The sequence below is a fragment of the Bombyx mandarina genome, chromosome 12 (genome assembly GCF_030267445.1).
Source record: "Bombyx mandarina strain Sakado chromosome 12, ASM3026744v2".
Classification (NCBI taxonomy): domain Eukaryota; kingdom Metazoa; phylum Arthropoda; class Insecta; order Lepidoptera; family Bombycidae; genus Bombyx; species Bombyx mandarina.
In genome coordinates, this window is record NC_143219.1 from 11476337 (window position 1) to 11493998 (window position 17662).

The window sequence follows — 17662 nt, forward strand, 5'->3', positions numbered from 1 at the left end:
AACGGATTATGTTTATTCAGACGTGAAACAGGAACTGCACGCGATTGCACGTGTCTTAATTCTAAAAAGCGCAATGTAAACAAATTTATTAGTTTTACGGTTCGAACGCGGCCCAGACATCCGCTTCCTACAGCCAGCGACGCCTGCACAGTTGCGCGTCCAATCAAATAAACAGAATCGATGAGTGGATTAATAACATTTGCGAGCAATCGTTTTACATCTGCAACGGTTGTTTTGCGTGTATACATTTTTAATACGCTTTTATTATTAGCTTCAGACGTATGTATGTTAGTATGTAACGGAATCTTTGAACATGATTTTGACCCCCTCCAAAACGTCGGATTAACTCGAAATTTGGTATACTTATTAAGGACCGATGACAATCTAATAATAAATTCTCTGAAAACTGAATGATAAACTGAGTGAAAATAATTTTTTACAATAAAATCATTTTTTCTTACACTATTTTTAATTCAAATTTATTAAATTTTATTTTCAATTTTTTAGTTGTATTTTCTATAAAAGCGTATTTTGTTAGTTTTTTAAACTTTTATTTATTATTATTGTTTTTATCCTTCCTTAAAGTAATATTTGTTTTTCTTTCGTCTTAGATTTCCCACGGATCGAAGTAGGACCCGAAAACCCTTTGCGAATCGAAATTGATGGCACCGCCACGATGGAATGTAAAGTCGATGCCAAACCGAAAGTCAGCTCTGTACGATGGACCAGAAACGGAAAATATATATCGAACTCTTTCACTCACACGATCCAGGGAGTCACGGTACAAGACGCGGGCAAGTACGCTTGTACCGCGGACAATGGTCTGGGCCGACCCGGGGAGAAGGAAATGTATCTAGACGTATTATTCCCGCCGAGTGTCAAAGTGGAATCTAAAACATACGAAGCCGAAGAAGGGGGTAACGTGCACATACGATGCGATGTCTCGGCCAACCCTGAACCCATCTCAGTGGAATGGATAATGGAGGGAAAACCCGATTTCCACCAAAAAGGCAACAATCTAACATTGACTGGTGTTAACGCGAACATGGCTGGGACTTATTTGTGTCGGGCGGTTAACGTTATATCGTCAACGAACGGAAAGCGTGCTGAACGGTCAAACAGCGCTTCGGTCGCGGTTCTTGTACGGCATAAACCCGGGCGCGCTTACATCAGTCCGGACAAGCCCATTGCACAGGAGGGGACCGGGGTTACGTTGACGTGCAGCGCGAACCCTCCCGGCTGGCCCGCCCCGCAGTACCGATGGTTTCGCGACATAGAAAATTCTGACACGAAGCCCGCTGTTCTCGCCACCGGCAATAAATACACCATTCCGAGCGCACATCTGGGCAGCGAAGGCGTTTATCACTGTCAGGCCACTAATGAACTCGGCCACGGCGAACTAGCTTCGGTTACTTTAGAAGTCCATCAGCCTCCGCGCTTCCAAATGAAACTTCAACCTCACATGACGAAACGGGCCGGCGAACAGGACTACGCGGTGAGCTGCAGCGTGCTGGGCAAGCCGCGGCCCAGCGTCAGATGGTACAAAGATAATTCGGAGATCAAGCCTGATGCTAATCTGTATGAAGTCAAGAGTGATATCGCCGAAACCAGCAACGAAGTGTACAACGTACAGAGCACGCTAAAGTTCAGGGGGAAAGCAAGACCGAACACTAATGATTTACTACCAGAAGACAGGGGTATATATTCTTGTAACTTCGAAAATGAAGTAAAAAAAGTCGAATCCACAATGCATCTTCGAATAGAACGTAAGTTATTTTTTCTTTTTAATCCAAATGTAAAAATGTTTTCTGTTTAATCATTAAGACAGATATTACTTTAGACGGATTCTCAGAAGAAAATATATTTTATGTTTGCTTATTCATGAAGGATTGAGGAAGACGGCGAAACTCACCGAAAGCGGAAACATTAAAAGTTTTATATTCATAACTTTTCAATATTCGTTGAATGCACCCGTTAAATTTTAATACAACCATTACGTAGACCCACTTACAGAAACAAGCTATGTTAAGACATAATTACCGGTGCGACAGAATTAAGTGCGTACGAATGGAGTTTACCTTCATTTCAATTAATAAGGCCATGTGAAATTCGAACTTTTGCATACTTTTTATTGTGCACTAGCTCACCCGGCAGACTTCGTAGTGCCTCAATCGATAAATAAAAGACAAAAGGAATCCATCCGATGGGGGACACATCAAAGGAAAAACAAAAATGTTATTTTTATTTAATTCCGAGCATTTTCATTCATTTATTTACCTTCTAAACCTTCTCTGGACTTCCACAAATAATTCAAGACCAAAATTAGCCAAATCGGTCCAGCCGTTCTCGAGTTTTAGCGAGACTAACGAACAGCAATTCATTTTTATATATAGAGATGTGAAATTTTCAGTTTTTGTTTTTTTTTTGTCACTGCAGACGAACCGATATTGATTCGACAACATAAAAAAGTAGCTTACGACATCGACGAAACAGCCGAAATAGTGTGCAGAGTGCAGGCGTACCCCAAACCGGAGTTCCAATGGTTCTACGGCACGAACACCGCGCCGCTTCAGATGTCCTCCGACGGACACTACGAGATCAACACGACGACAGACAGCAACGACTCGTACTTCAGCATGCTACGAATAAAGAAAGTGAAGCCTCAGGACTACGGCGACTACTACTGCAAAGTGAAGAACTCGCTCGGCCATATACGACCTCAGATACGACTGCAGCCGAAGGGCGCTCCAGAGTCGCCGTCCGCGCTCGAGAGCCAGAAGGTCGGACCGACGTATGTGACGCTCAAATGGGAGGCAGGCTTCGACGGAGGACTGTCTAATACGAAGTACTTCGTGCTGTACCGGCGGGCGTCGCTGCGAGGGGTGGGGGGCGCCGGCAGCGAGCACTGCACCGTGGAGCGGTCCACGGACCGCGACTGGATGGAGTACGACTGCGGACGCGCCAACCCTTGCAACGTGACGCGCCTCGACCAACACAACGCCTACTCGTTCAAGGTAAACACTTCACACTGATTCATACGGCACACCAAATCGACGCGTCTTATGTTTCTTAATGCAAATACAATAATATACAACAACGGTTAAAAGACTAGATATATAACAATAGTATTAACGAAAATAGCATCATTTACGTTTATATAGCCTGATTACTGTGACTTAAGTTAGACCTTAGAACTCATATCTCAAGGTAGGTGGCGGCATTTGCGTTGTAGATGTCTATGGGCTCCGGTGACCACTTCACATCAGGTGGGCCGTGAGCTCGTCCACCCGTAAGCAATAGAAAATAAATAAAATAAAAAACTAATAAAGTGACCGCTAGTAGCTATTAATGAATCTACAATATAATCGAATATGTACAACTTATATATACTTCACTTACATTGGTGTAAGCACGTTAGTATACGAGAACCCTTAGTTGTGATCCAAGGAGTGTGCAGATGATTGTCAATCGTCAATCACGGTCTGCATCACACGTAGGACCCGTTGATATAATTCCAGTGGACCTGTAAATATATTACTACTAATTGATGGTTGAGTCTCCGATGGTCGTACATGTTCACTCAGTTTTATAAATCAATTAATTACCTATTTATTTTATAAAAACGGTGACAAAATATTAATTCATTTCTTTATTTTTTTCATTTTATCGCTACCGACAGCATCTGACATTTGTTTTCAAGGTAATACAATAAACCCATACGGATTCGTTTACAGATTATTTATCGTTTATACGTTCGATATATTTTATTTTTTGTGTCGTCACACACACACCACTTTTATATTATTTCGACACGCTTCTAAATATATTTGTGTGATTTGCTTGTGTTAAATCGGTTTCGATTACTGACACATCACCGTTGACTCCAGGTGAAGGCGGTGAACACGAAAGGTCACAGTGAGTATTCGAATGAGCTCACTGTGACGACTAAAGTGGATAAGATCGCCCCTCCGGAACAAGTGACGTACGATCCGAGCTCGCGGATGATCGTGTTCACGGTGGTACCGACCTGCCTCACTGTCGTAGGAGTCGTGGAAGGACTGGGCAACATGGGAGGAGCTACTGGCTGGCAGGTTAGTGCATGCTTGGCTCGTATGGGGGCAGAGGGAACGTCCTCTCACTAGTAGTATTAAAAATATTATTATGTCACAATATTAGTCCGTTTGTAAGCATGATGAATGAACACATTACTAACTTATGCACTGCCTCTAAAGACCTATGGAAGATATTCATTTTAAATTTGAATACTTTTTTTGACGTTCTCGATAGCGTAAAAGTTATCTCATATTTGGAATGGGATCGTTTGCGTACGTTTGCCGCTAGGGGCGCTCTTCCAACTGCATACAAAATTGGCTTAACCTTTACGCTATCGAGAACGTTAAGAAACTCGTACTAAGCACACAGAGCTATTCGAACTGCTAACTCTGACGTCACGCGAGAAGAGAAGTAAATGTGTCACAAGCCAACGTATATATCGTATCTTTCTCTTGTTCCGCGCTCTCGCTTGCACGCTCAGGCGGAACGTGATACTATATAGGACGCTATAGGACTTTTATAGGACTATAAATCGATGAACACCGGCTGCACGCATGAAAAAGTGTCACGTTCCGCCTGGACGTGCAAGCGAGAGCGCGCAATAAGCGATAGAGATAGATGCGCGATCAGCCCAAGCGTTGGCTTGTGACACATTTATCTTTCTTCTCGCGTTGCGTCAGAGCTAGCAGTTTGAACAGTTCTGCTGCTGGGTTATCGTCTAAAACTATCGTCCAGAGTAGATATCGTCAGACAACCAATTCATATTTTTTTTAAGAGTTTTGTCCGTCATGTTACTTTTATGTTAAATCAAATGCGACAAACAAACAACTATACGATAAGCATTTCATAATACGCATCGAATGTTTCAAAATATTAATATCTAAACCAAACTTACAAAGTAATTGAATCGGAACGCCTAATATCCTTTCTTAAGTGTTTATTAAGAGTCACGAGTTTCTAAAGTGTAAGTTTTTACAACCAGCCGGCCTGACGCTAAGTTATTTTGTTTACATTATTAGGAAAAGGGACTTTAAAGTCAGCAGAAATTTAAAGTATGAACTTTCTATAAAAATACAAATGACTAAATAATAACACGAAACTTAACTCGGTCTTTTTTTAAGTCTTGGTTTTTGTGTTTAAAAGGAAATCTGTATCAACATTACTTTCGTTCATAATGTTAGTGTTTTTTTTTTTCCGGCTACTATCACATATCACAAATTTGGAATAGTCACAGAAAGTGTGCTTAAAAGAAAAACAAATTTCATATTAAAAAAAATATATTATTATTAATGACGTATTAGAAAAATTAATGTATACTAGTAGTCCCCCGGTAGTCGAAATTCGACTATAATTAATTGAAATTATAACTTTGTACACTATTATGATTCTATTTTCAAAGACTATTTATTATACTTCTATAATCATAGACTTCACCAAAAATACACTTTAGACAAATGTTAATAAAGAAACAATATTTAATCTATTCTCAATTTGACCACAGATCTTAAGCAATAAGAAAAGTTTGACATTAAACAAATAGTGTGCATGCGTGTGTGTCAAAAACATGGTAGTGTGTGTAATGTTTTTTTTATTGATTTAATGTATTTTTTATGCATGATTTAAAAAACTATTATCATTCTGCACTCTTTTTCTATATTCTCTATAAGTGTGGGAAATTTCATACTCCTCCGTCCGCGCAATTTTCGTAAAAAGGGGAACAAAGTTTTTGCTTCACGTATTAATTAATATATATATAGATTCAAACCATATGCGATCAATCAATGTAAGATCTAGAGCTGTTCGAAGCTACGGTTTACCGGCTCTACCGTTCGCTGTCATATTCACATACATAATATGTCTATTCGGCACTTAATAACTATGAATAGCACATATAAATGTCGAAGCCAACATGCATTCGAACACGCTTTTAAATATTTGTATTCATTTCGGAATCAATTCAGTGAGGTGTATTTATATAACATATCGATCGCGCGTTCTTTTATCGACAGGCCGGCGTTCTGCCGTGAAATGCAATGGATGTTGTGTTAAGCTTGTTTATATTAGACGGAACAAAAACATCTGCTAAGTGGTTAATCTTATTAGCATGTAAACGTTTATAGAAGATTGGCCACATGCAAAGTGTAATTGGGACTGCTTCCGAAGCGAATGCAAGTTGGATTCAACCTTCGTGTTTTACCAAAATTAAGATCGTAAAAATATATCTTTCACTACTTTTTGCATCACTCAATGTTATGACTAACAAACATTAGCTGACACGTGGGTCGACTAGTTAGCTTCATAGAAAAGGATTCTTCACTTCTCTATGTTTTACGTCCGGGAGATAGGTGGTTTTAATCGACTAAACTCCAACAAGCTGCCGAAATTACACAGGGTGCGGCAAAAAAACCGAGCGATTTGCTTTTAGCAATTTTTTTTTATCAAAAACTAGACCTCAATCTACATATGATTAATTTGATAAAAAGCATATTAACCTTATTTTTTATTAATAAATAACAAATCAAAATAATTTAACATAAATCAATTCACGCAGTAGACAAAATCTTCCAATGCGCTTGAAGAAGGCACAGTTCCCAAGATACTGGCTACGTTACCTCGTTGAACAGCCAGACTTACTCTCTGTGCAAAGTACCAGCCAGCCTTAGCATCACGAGTAACCTCCTTCAAGCGTTTGGAGATTTCTGATAAAAAATTCTTTGCTTCAGGGCACCAAAGGCCCATCGGCACAAGGGCCAACCTTATTAATATTGATATATTATAATAATTTATTATAAAAACTAGTGACCCGCCCTCGCTTCGCTTCGGAAACTGTAATTTATTATTGATTTCTCCACTATTTAGTGGATGTTATTATACATATAAACCTTCCTCTTCAATCACTCTATCTATTAAAAAAACCGCATAAAAATCTGTTGCGTAGTTTTAAAGATTTAAGCATACATAGGGATATAGGGACAGAGAAAGCGACTTTATTTTATACTACGAGTATTTAGTGATAATGTTCGAACGATAAGTAATGCGACAAACGTGCAAGGTTTCTTTTGTAACTTAGATTTGAATCATGCTCCTTGTATTTCCGTGTAGGTGGTTGAGACAATACCGCTGCGGCTATCAGGGTCAACAGCGATCGTGCAAGAGTCCACCTTAGAATTGCCCAGCAAGTCCAGTCGAGTTGCAGGCAGACACATGTCGGACCCGCCTCTCGACGAACTCAATCCCAGGATCAGACTCAAACTCTGCCTGCAGGTCAACCAAGAGGTGTGCAGTGAATACGCCGAAGCTGAAAGTGAGTTATCTATTCGTTCCTATTAAAAACAACACCCTATATTTGTTTACAGCCAACTTTTTTGCTGTACGTATTTATTGAGTTTAACTTTTACGGTGGCCTGTGTCTTCGTCGTAGAACACATGTTCCACTCGCTCATTGGTTTAATTTTGTACAAAATCAAAGGGCATCTCGGATCCAAGATGCGATTAAAGCAACTTTATTCATCTGTACCCTCCCTGGCTGCGGAAGCTAAAAAGGGTCAAACGTAAAGCGCTGTACATACAGAAAAAAGTTTTCTCGAAACTTCTCGTGTTTTAATTAATTTGTTTATCTAAAATCAAGTTTAAATTGGACATTTATTTCAGTCGGACAGTCGTACGTGAAGGAAGCGTCTACCTTGAAAACGGCAACGATGCTCGCCATTTTGTTTTCCGCGATCATGTTCGTCGTAGTCGCAGCCTTACTGTTCATTTTCTGCCACTGTAAACGAAAGGAGAGCAAGAAGGACAGGTCTAAAGATTACGAAATGGACTCCATGAGGCCGGCGATGGTCACCCCTCAGAACCAAGCGCCGCCCCCTTACTATCCAGGAACCGGTATGGAAAACAAGGCTCTGGAACATTCCATGGATCTTGGCCTTATGGATGATTCCAAGAACAACATGTACGCCACTCAGGGAGGCTACCTCTGCAACGTTCCAGTGCAAATCAAAACTCATCACGGACAAGCCATTCCTAATTCTGACTGTGAGTATTGAAATTGTACAACTATAGGTATAAATTCATTATTCTCTGAAATCAAAAAACATAATAATAATAATCGGTCCTATTATTTCCGGCCAACGAGAGAGAATCCTTAAAATGAAATTACGAAACATGTCGGGATGTACATTTTCCAATTTACTAGATGGAAAAGCGTGCGGCTTCTTTAATTTGCTTTCGTTTCTTTGAACTTATTTTTTTATTTATTTTAACATTTTGTTTCTTGTGCTACCGACGAGGACTACGAGCAACGGTCACGCAAGGTAAACCAACTATAAGCGAGACGCGTTCGCTTCGACGTTACACATTCCAGGGGGATCATTGTCAACTTTTTTTCCAGGGAACATGGGCTTCGTCGAGAACAGCTATACGAATAGCAACAACGGGGGTAGCGTGAACTCGCAGGACTCTCTGTGGCAGATGAAAATGGCCGCCGGTAACAACGGGGGCGCTATGCCTGCGCACCAGCTGCTAGACCGACAGAGCAACTACGAGTACGACGGGATGACGCACGGCGGGTACCGCGCCGTGGACGACTACGCGCCGTACTCGCACCTGCCGCCCCCCGCGCCCGCCGACTACAGCCTGCACCCCCCCTCGCGCCAAGACTACTGCTCCGACCCCTACGCCTCCGTGCACAAGCCCAAGAAGCCCAGGGCCGACCAACACATCGGTGAGTAACCATACCCGTGCCAAAGCTTAGGGTTTGACGATCGTATATGATTACAGTGGCCACTAGTTTCTGTAATTAAGTGTCTAAGCACACTATGCCGAAATTACGTTGCATTATAGCGTACAACGTAACTTCGGTCGGGCGTAAATTCAGCGGCAAATTATTCTGTACCTTCACGCAGTGATAACCATCGGTACAAATACTCGTTTGGTTGTATGTACGTATATATGTACGGTTGTACGGTGTGTATGTAAGGTTTATGAAGAAAGAAAAAAACGATTACGTCCGCAGGTATCACCATCTTGCCCATTTCTGCCGTGAAGCAGTAATGCGTTTCGGTTTGAAAGGCAGCCGTTGTACTGCTAAAACTGAAACCTTACAACTCTTGTCTGACGGGTGGGGCAGCCGTTGTGACTATACTGAGACCTTAGAACTTATATCTCAAGGTGTGTGGCGCATTTACATTGTAGATGTCTATGCTCCGGTAACCACTTAACAGGGGGGCCGTGAGCTCATCCACCTATCTAAGCAATAAAAAAATAATTAACAAGAAGTATACGTTTGTCAGAGTCACCGTACCATGAGGTGAGCGGGTTGCCGGAGTACTGCGGCGCGGGTCCGACGGAGGAGGGTGGCGCGGAGGACAAGGCGGCGCACATGTCGCTGTGCTGCGACGAGTCCCTCGAGTCCGGCTACTCCACGCCCAACTCCCGCGCGCGACGCGTCATCAGGGAGATCATCGTCTGAACGACACACGACGCCGCAGCTCTGTGAGTCCTCACCGCCTCAGAGCGCGGGCACACGATGGGTGCGGCACCGCAACGCGTCGTGTGCCCGCGCTCTCACTGACGCGACGCCTACTTACAGCGTATCATTAGGGTTGCCACACGTCCTCCGATTCCACATGACAACATTAGGGTCGCTACATCTCTATTACCATATTGTTCTCAGTTTAGTGTTAACACACTTTATAATATTAATTAATATTAAGCTACGGTAAAATACCCAGTTTATAGAAATTATAATTATTTAGAGATAAAAAAGGATGTGCCTAAATCATCAGAAAATGATGGAAGACATTAAAACAGTAATAAAAGTTAAGAGTTCTCAATTTTTACTTAGTTTCCATTATTTTCATAAACAAATTACACATCGTGGCGACCCTGGTTATCGTTAAAATTTCGTAAGCCCCCTCCCAAATTATTTTTGTACACAGATAATAACCTACGTAAAGAAAAGAATTTCGCTTCGGTAAATGCACAGGGTAAAATGTAGAATAACGAAACGAAAATTATTATTGAAATGATTTGTTTAATTATTTTCGTCCTCGGCATACCGCGTGAACTTTGAATCTGTTCTGGGTTAGAGACACAAATCAATTGAAATGTAAATGCTCCACCAAAATAATGTATCTTTACGATTTTAATTACACGAAACGGATGCTTAACTAGAGCTGCCAATTAATATAGTAAGGTCATTAAAATACAATTTAAGTCGTAATTCCTCAATCATTTCGTTCATATAATTTATTATCATGACATACGCTAAAACGAAGAGAAGAATCCTGTCCCAATTTTAATGAATCTCTCATCATAGACCTTTTCGTGTTTCGTCACGGTGCGCATTTATTAAATGAATGTTTAAATGAAGGGCGCGTTAGATTTAAATCTTCGATGCCTAACGTTGTGATTGTTGTGTCAATTGTGATATAGGGAACGCACGTTGTGACGGTTCATTGAATTCGAATTATTTTGTATGTAATGCAGTTACTGGAAACCGGAAATGTAATCAAATGTTATGTACAATAACAGCGCTATGTTCTAACACTAGATTTTGAAAGGCAGTGTATAAAACGAACAAGCAATGAAACAGCGATAGGGTAGGGACGAACAAATTCGACTAAAAATAATCGATTTCAATATTTTCTGAAAAAAAATTATGATAATTTGTTTGGTTTTTGATAATTTTTTGAAATCGATTTTTCTATAATCATTAAAAAAATACGGTATACGTCTAAAACGTTGACGTAACATTTAATCTAATATTAGTACTTAATACAAATTGATACAGTTTTGTATTTCTCAACATTAAATTACAAAAATACAATTTAAAGAAATTCATCTTACAAATTATAAATTATAAACCAAGTAAGAGATATCATTAATAGGTACGTTTATCTCAAAGCGGACGTTAATTCTTTCACTTAATTATGCACATTGTCTTGTGAGTCAAATTGCTTTAATAAGCTTTGTTAGCAGACTGTGACAGATTAATATCGAAATCGGACGTAAAGTTAATTTATGCAATAAATACACTATTAGTAAACGAATAATAATCAGATTCACATATTAAAAAAACCGAAACAAATCTAAAAACCCTGCCCCAGAAGTAAAGCGGTCAGTTTTCGTAATTTTTATACGTAAATTTCCCAGTGAACGATTTTACAAAAACATTCGAATTGTATTTCCTATTTCCACAAACATGCAAACGAGTAAATGATTATGAATGTTGATCACTATTATACTTATATTATATACAGTATACTGGGAGTTGTTTGTAACTTTCTTGTGTGAAAGCTGCATTGCACTCGCCGTACTGGACTACAGTACTATTGATGTTTTGTAAATAAAAACTATCATAATTTTGTCTGTTAATTATTATAATCTTAAGAAGTTCTAACTGCCAGTTTGAGCAGCTACACATTTTGGTGGTGAACAATTAGAATAATCGCTTTTAAGTGAATTCCACTCGTAACGGGATCATTGAAAGGATAACTGGTTCAAATACGGCTGGTATCTAACACAACGCTGATAACTAAGGATATAAAACAGAAACGAAACTAAATCAGATACCAGAAAGCTTATTCGAGCGTTATTTGTGCCGTCAGTGTCGTTTGGTTTGAATCGTAATCCTTTGCCCGTTTCATCTATCCGTTTCCGCCAATAACCTACAAGACTCTTAGCATTACGGTCTAGAGGAGCGAATTATCTATAAAAAATAACCTAGACAGTTCTTGAAGAAAGGTTTTTTGACCAATTTCTTAAGAGCTTCGCTACGTACAAGTACCTCCTCGAGGTCTAAGATGAGAATCCATGCTTGTGAACACGTAAATTCCATAAATACCACTCGACGTAATTATTGCTCGAGGAATGACAGCAATTCAAATTACGTCAAGGGTCTCACTTAAAATTCTCTAGTCTACTCGATAATTCACACGAGACGAATCATTCACGGCTTACAGTTATGTACACAAGGTCTACTTTCTATTGAAGGTTGTATTCCGATTTTTTTAGATTAACGTACTTAATAGCACCGTAAGTTGTAAATATTGTATTTCTTGTTAACGTCTTCACTTTTTTTGAAGAATAAAGAATTTTTAGTGAAGTTAATTAGAGTTTAAAAAAATAATTTAAGGATTTATGATTAAATTTATCTTATTGAAATTCTTGTTCGCTTCTATTTAGATGATTAAAGTAATAAATTCACATGGAAGCCATCGATCGTACTCGTAATTTTAGGTGATGAGCCGCGTACATCACTGGACGTGATGTGGATCACAATTTTTGCTTCCACTTGAGCATTCCTCTTTCGAAGTAGTAGAGCAGTATGTTATTCAAAACAAATGCTCTTTATAAATAGTTTAGTGTGGGGCATTAGTGCAATGAATAAAACCGGTGCTCCGTTCGAATTATAGTCTTCTCAGACGAATGCTCATTTCGGAAACTAATTAGTCAGTCAGTGTGTGCCTTTCGGGCTATTTGTATGATTTATGTATAGATGTAAAGACTGCCTTTAAATCTCATGAGAGTATAATTTTATTGTTTGTCAATAATAAGCTCTTGTAAGTGGGGTTGTGAAGATTCTGAGAAGATTTGTCGAGCAATTAACGGCTGCTTAACAAAAGATTTCGCATTAATATAGAACATTACATATTGTAAGTTAATTGAATATTTAAAATGTTAGTCAAAACGAGTTGGTATAACTGATGATACTAACTTAGATAGATAGACGCAAACAAAAAATGTTGGATAAATATATTTTGTATTGTATTGCAAGCAATGTAACACAAATAAAATCGACTGACGTCTAGAATCAACGATAAAGGGAGTAGGCGGGGTGGGTCTACCAGTTTTCTTGAGCTAAATTGCTGGCTCACGAAATTTAAAGTTTCTAAAATGATATCTAATGATATTTATGTTAAATCAGTAAATGAATAGTGTTTTCTGTTCACGTTAGATATGTTAGTTTTTGTTTTAGATTCGGAAACGATCTCTTTATACCCTGTATACAGGTGTAACAGGACGCCCTTTCCGAAGTCAACACTTTCTTAACTGGAACCGAAAATGACATTTATTTGCTAATTCAAGCAACACTTTAAAGCTTTAAATGTTTCCTGAGTCCGCAATGTAAAGCTTACAAATTTTCAGGAATCATTCCCATACAGCCAATCGCGTTAAGAATCTATTTGAACGTTAGTGACATTAATAACAGGGTGTTACTAAGACATCTATATTACAAGTAAATAAATATTTAAAAAAAAACTATATTTTTTGGGAACTGCTGCCGTAAGTATATCATTTACCCCATTTTGTAAGTACCTAATAAAGTTATTCTATTACTACCGCTTACTTACTATTCTTTTTATGTACAGTATTATTACAATAGACAACCTAATCTAGAGTTCCATCGACATTAGTCTACCCACAATTTAGATCATTATCGCGCCGTATACTACATTTAATTACTGAATCTTTTATTACATGAATACTTTACGTATGGAAATTTTTTTTTTTTGGTTCATTTACTTTAACCTATTCACCTATGCGACTTTTTTGAGAAAAGTTGTCAAAATGTGAAGAAAAGTTCACAGTTGGCGAAGCGTTAGTCGCGCTTTAGGATATGTTCAAATAGATTCTTTTCGAGCATTATCTGCTTTTCAATTCTTTAGTTTTTGAACAAACAAAAAAATCTAATATCTCGTTGGGCGTAGTTAATAGCCTTGTATTTCCGAAAAGTATCAAAGAGAACATTTTCAAAGTATTCGTCTCCCGAAATTATATTGGAACGAAGTGTCCCACCTATATTAGCAAAAGTGATACTTGAGATGACCGAGACTTTGATAATTAAATTAATGTTTTTATATATTTATAGCTTTTAGGGACTTATGATGAATTATTAGCATGATTTAGATTTTTTCGATTTAGTTTTTAATTTTTCTAATATAATCTCAGTGACATCACGGTTTTACGAAGAAAATGAATTTTTCATTATTTTATTATTATTATTATAATTATTATTCTCAATTTCATAGACACATAAGCTAGAAAAAATATATATATTATGTGTTGTCTAAAAAAAGAGAACAATATAAATATTATGTAGGTACACTTAATGTTATGACTCCGTAAATGTCAAGTTTGTTACTGAAAATCGACTCCTCAATAAACACATTGTATTAATGTAATAAATAACCAACTGTAAGATTAAGTTCTATGACATTCATTAGCCAATACTCGTATTTTAGTAGAATCCGTATTACATAAATAATAAAGCCGTTAGCGGATATTATTCAAACATAACGAAGCCTAATTACTAAATATTGATCTCATTTCATAGCACACCTAAATAAATAGCTTCGTCTAAAATCGTACCAATCTAGAGATCGCTTATTAAGTTCACAATATACTTCAAAAGGTGGTTACTGTTTTTTATATCGGTATCAACATATTGATAAGTGTGATAATATTGTAAAATCACTGATCACTGCCCGTCAATCCCAAGCTAACAATAAGTTTGATGAATGAATAATGTTTTACATTTAACATTCGTTACAGGGAAACGTCTATGTTCGGTTTAAAATTAATAATACAATTGAAAAATGTAGATATAATTTTTTTATCATAGTAATGTATGTAATTTTATCTGTAGTAACACTGTCTCTCTTGGACTTGTGCCATAATCCTATTATACTTATAAGTTCTACGATTAGGGCATCAGTCCAACGCGAAAAGTCTTAAATCTAAAAACTGTAAAACCAGACAATTTAGAAACACCCAGTTAACTTTGAAACTTGAAGCATTTATCCATGATTACTAAACATTTTTTTGTTTTTATTATTATTTCTTGGAAAAAAATGACCAGTGAAATTTCTTAACTTCTACTGTTTTAAAATCAGTGAAGTAATTCAAAATTGAAAAAATAAATTTATTTTTCATTTACAGTTGTAAATTACAATGCATTCTGCATATATGAACTGCATTAATTATATATTTTCTTGAATATAAAAGTCATATTGCACTGTTGTAATCAAATGTATCAAATAATAAAATATAACAATAAGTGTGCGTCACTTCCGTATCATAAATAAAATGGTTGTTCGTTTTAAATTCAAAACAATTCTTACCCGGAAATGGAATTAATCAGATCGAATGAAATTCAATCAAATCGAAGTTAATGTAAAGTAGTATTAATTTTATATCTCTAATAAATATTTAGGTCATAAGACTGTAAGCCTAAATGTTTATGTATTACGAGGTACATCATCGAGAGTAAGATTAAGAATGAGCCATACATTATTATTAATAATTTTTCGGGACATACTAAATAAACAATTGTAAATATTATATTAAGCCTTTACGTACAAATAAATGAATTTTATGAAAACTGTTATTTGTTTAATTTCATCATGGTTTCTGACATTTACTAACTTCCCTTAAGAACGAAAAAACCCTTTTTTTTTTCAGGTCTAGTTTTTTTTTATTGCTTAGATGGATAAACGAGCTCACAGCCCACCTGGTGTGAAGTGGTTACTGGAGCCCGTAGACATCTACAACGTAAATGCGCCACCCACCTTGAGATATAAGTTCCAAGATCTCAGTATAGTTACGTGCTCATGCTCTTCAGATTTCAACATCACTTAAGGTTCTAAATTATTGGTACGCAAAGTACAATCTATTGTCATATAGTTATGTTTATTATCGATGAAAAATATCAATATGAAGCCGAGCAAACAATTTATTATATACTTTTTTTTGTTTTATTTGCATAATCGACTTACTCGTGAAGGAATTGTGTTTATATTAAACAAATATTTTTGATATCATTTTCCGAAGCTACGCAATAACACGACGTGTGAGGCAAGTTTTCACTCTTTTACATAACTACCCTTCACTGTGTGTTCGCTCGAGAAAATACGTCCTATTCTATTATATTTGCTGAGATATTCGGAAATCACATTTTATATCAGCGGTACAACGTGTCGAATACTTAACTTTTTTCTTCGTTTTTTTCCTTCCGTTATTGAATTATAAGGCTGGGAAATGAGCTAAAAACGCAAGTTTACGTCTTAGATAAGTTTATTGTAATAAATTCCGTATTTATTAACCAAAAATTGTTCATCAAAATATAAAACTATACATTTTATTTCCGCTCGGAGTTCAGTGGTAGGGTTGATGCCATTTGGTTTTTCAGAAAGACATATACCTAGTCAGGTCATAAATTCTGTCACATGTTTAATGTAAAATAATTGAAACAAATTTATTCATTATGTAACCATTCATATACCAAAATAAACTTAACAAAACATAGATTCTTATAACACTAAAGTTTATTCAAAATGACCTCCGTGAATTTGAATACAGGCCTTCAATCTGCGCGGCCAGTCGTCTATCGCAGCACGAACGAGGTCCATGTCAATATCGGCGGCTGCCTTAATCAAGGATGTCTTGAGTGACTCCAAATTGGGATGAGGCTTTGAGCACGCCTTTTCCTCCAAGTGTTGCCATATCTTGTAATCTAACGGATTCAAATCTGGACTGGAGGAGGGCCAGTCTTCGTGCCGGATGAAGTCGATTTTACGCGCCGCCAGCCAGTCTTGTGTGCTCTTCGCTCTATGAGCTGGCGCCGAATCTTGTTGGAATACCCAGTGCCTGTTATTGAACATGGTATGAGAAACAGGTTCCACAAGGTTCGTCAGGACTGTATTTTGATACACAACTGCATTCGTTTTTACACCTTTCTCACAAAAATGTACCTCTGTTAAGCCCCAATAAGAAACTCCCAACCATACCATAAGCGAGGATGGAAAATAACCTCGTTGGACACGCGGAATACAGTTGCTCGCTTCTTCACTACTGTGTGCGTACACCTTATCATTTTGTTTGCTGTAGCTCTCTTCTACGGTAAAAATTTTTTCATCCGAAAAAAGAATTTCCCGATATTTTTTTCCCGCGTACCGCTTCAACAAAGCGCGGCATCTCTTCAGTCTCAGGTCCATTAGACGAACATTCAAACGATGTCCTGTTTTTCTTCGATATGCCCGAAGCCCTAAGTCTTCATTTAACACCCTTTTCACCGTGGTTCTGCTTAACCCCATCTGCAGGGCCAACAGTTTCTGCTTACGTTTGGGATTTCTTTGAATTCGCGCCTTCACAGCTTTTATCACTGCTGGAGTCCTAACAGACCGAGGGCGACCACTTCTTGACCTGTCATCTACACTAGAGTCTTCATTGTATCGTTTATCGACTAGTTATATACCTAGTCAGGTCATAAGTATTGTCACACAGTAAAAACTTTTCTTTTAGAATGCTGGCCACAAAAAAGTTTATTGAATTCGAATTTCGAATTGTTCATGAAAATAAAAAAGTATACTTTTCGAATTTTCACTCATTTTTAAATATGGAGTGGACGCTTAAAGAAGACCGTGTCGCAGTTATTGCGTTGCATCGTTGCGGTTACGTGCCAATTCAAATTTTTAACATACTGAAAAATTTAAATATAACCAAAAGATTCGTTTATCGTACCATCAAACGATACAATGAAGACTCTAGTGTAGATGACAGGTCAAGAAGTGGTCGCCCTCGGTCTGTTAGGACTCCAGCAGTGATAAAA

At 37.7% G+C, this 17662-nt stretch overlaps 1 protein-coding gene across 2 annotated transcripts in view; it reads left to right on the plus strand.

Annotated features, from left to right (window-relative positions):
* ed (hemicentin protein echinoid) overlaps positions 1–15436 on the plus strand; it is a 104697-nt gene extending 89261 nt beyond the window's left edge. Inside the window, exons 5-12 of one of the 2 annotated variants that reach the window (XM_089731996.1) lie at positions 612–1766; positions 2437–3014; positions 3680–3700; positions 3888–4091; positions 7156–7357; positions 7705–8085; positions 8441–8773; positions 9342–15436. In XM_089731996.1, coding sequence (XP_089588122.1) covers positions 612–1766; positions 2437–3014; positions 3680–3700; positions 3888–4091; positions 7156–7357; positions 7705–8085; positions 8441–8773; positions 9342–9520 — 3053 coding nt within the window. In that variant the 3' untranslated portion in view covers positions 9521–15436. The remainder of the gene's footprint in view (positions 1–611; positions 1767–2436; positions 3015–3679; positions 3701–3887; positions 4092–7155; positions 7358–7704; positions 8086–8440; positions 8774–9341) is intronic. The other variant, XM_089731997.1, reaches the window with a different exon arrangement.
* The last annotated feature ends 2226 nt before the right edge of the window (positions 15437–17662 follow it).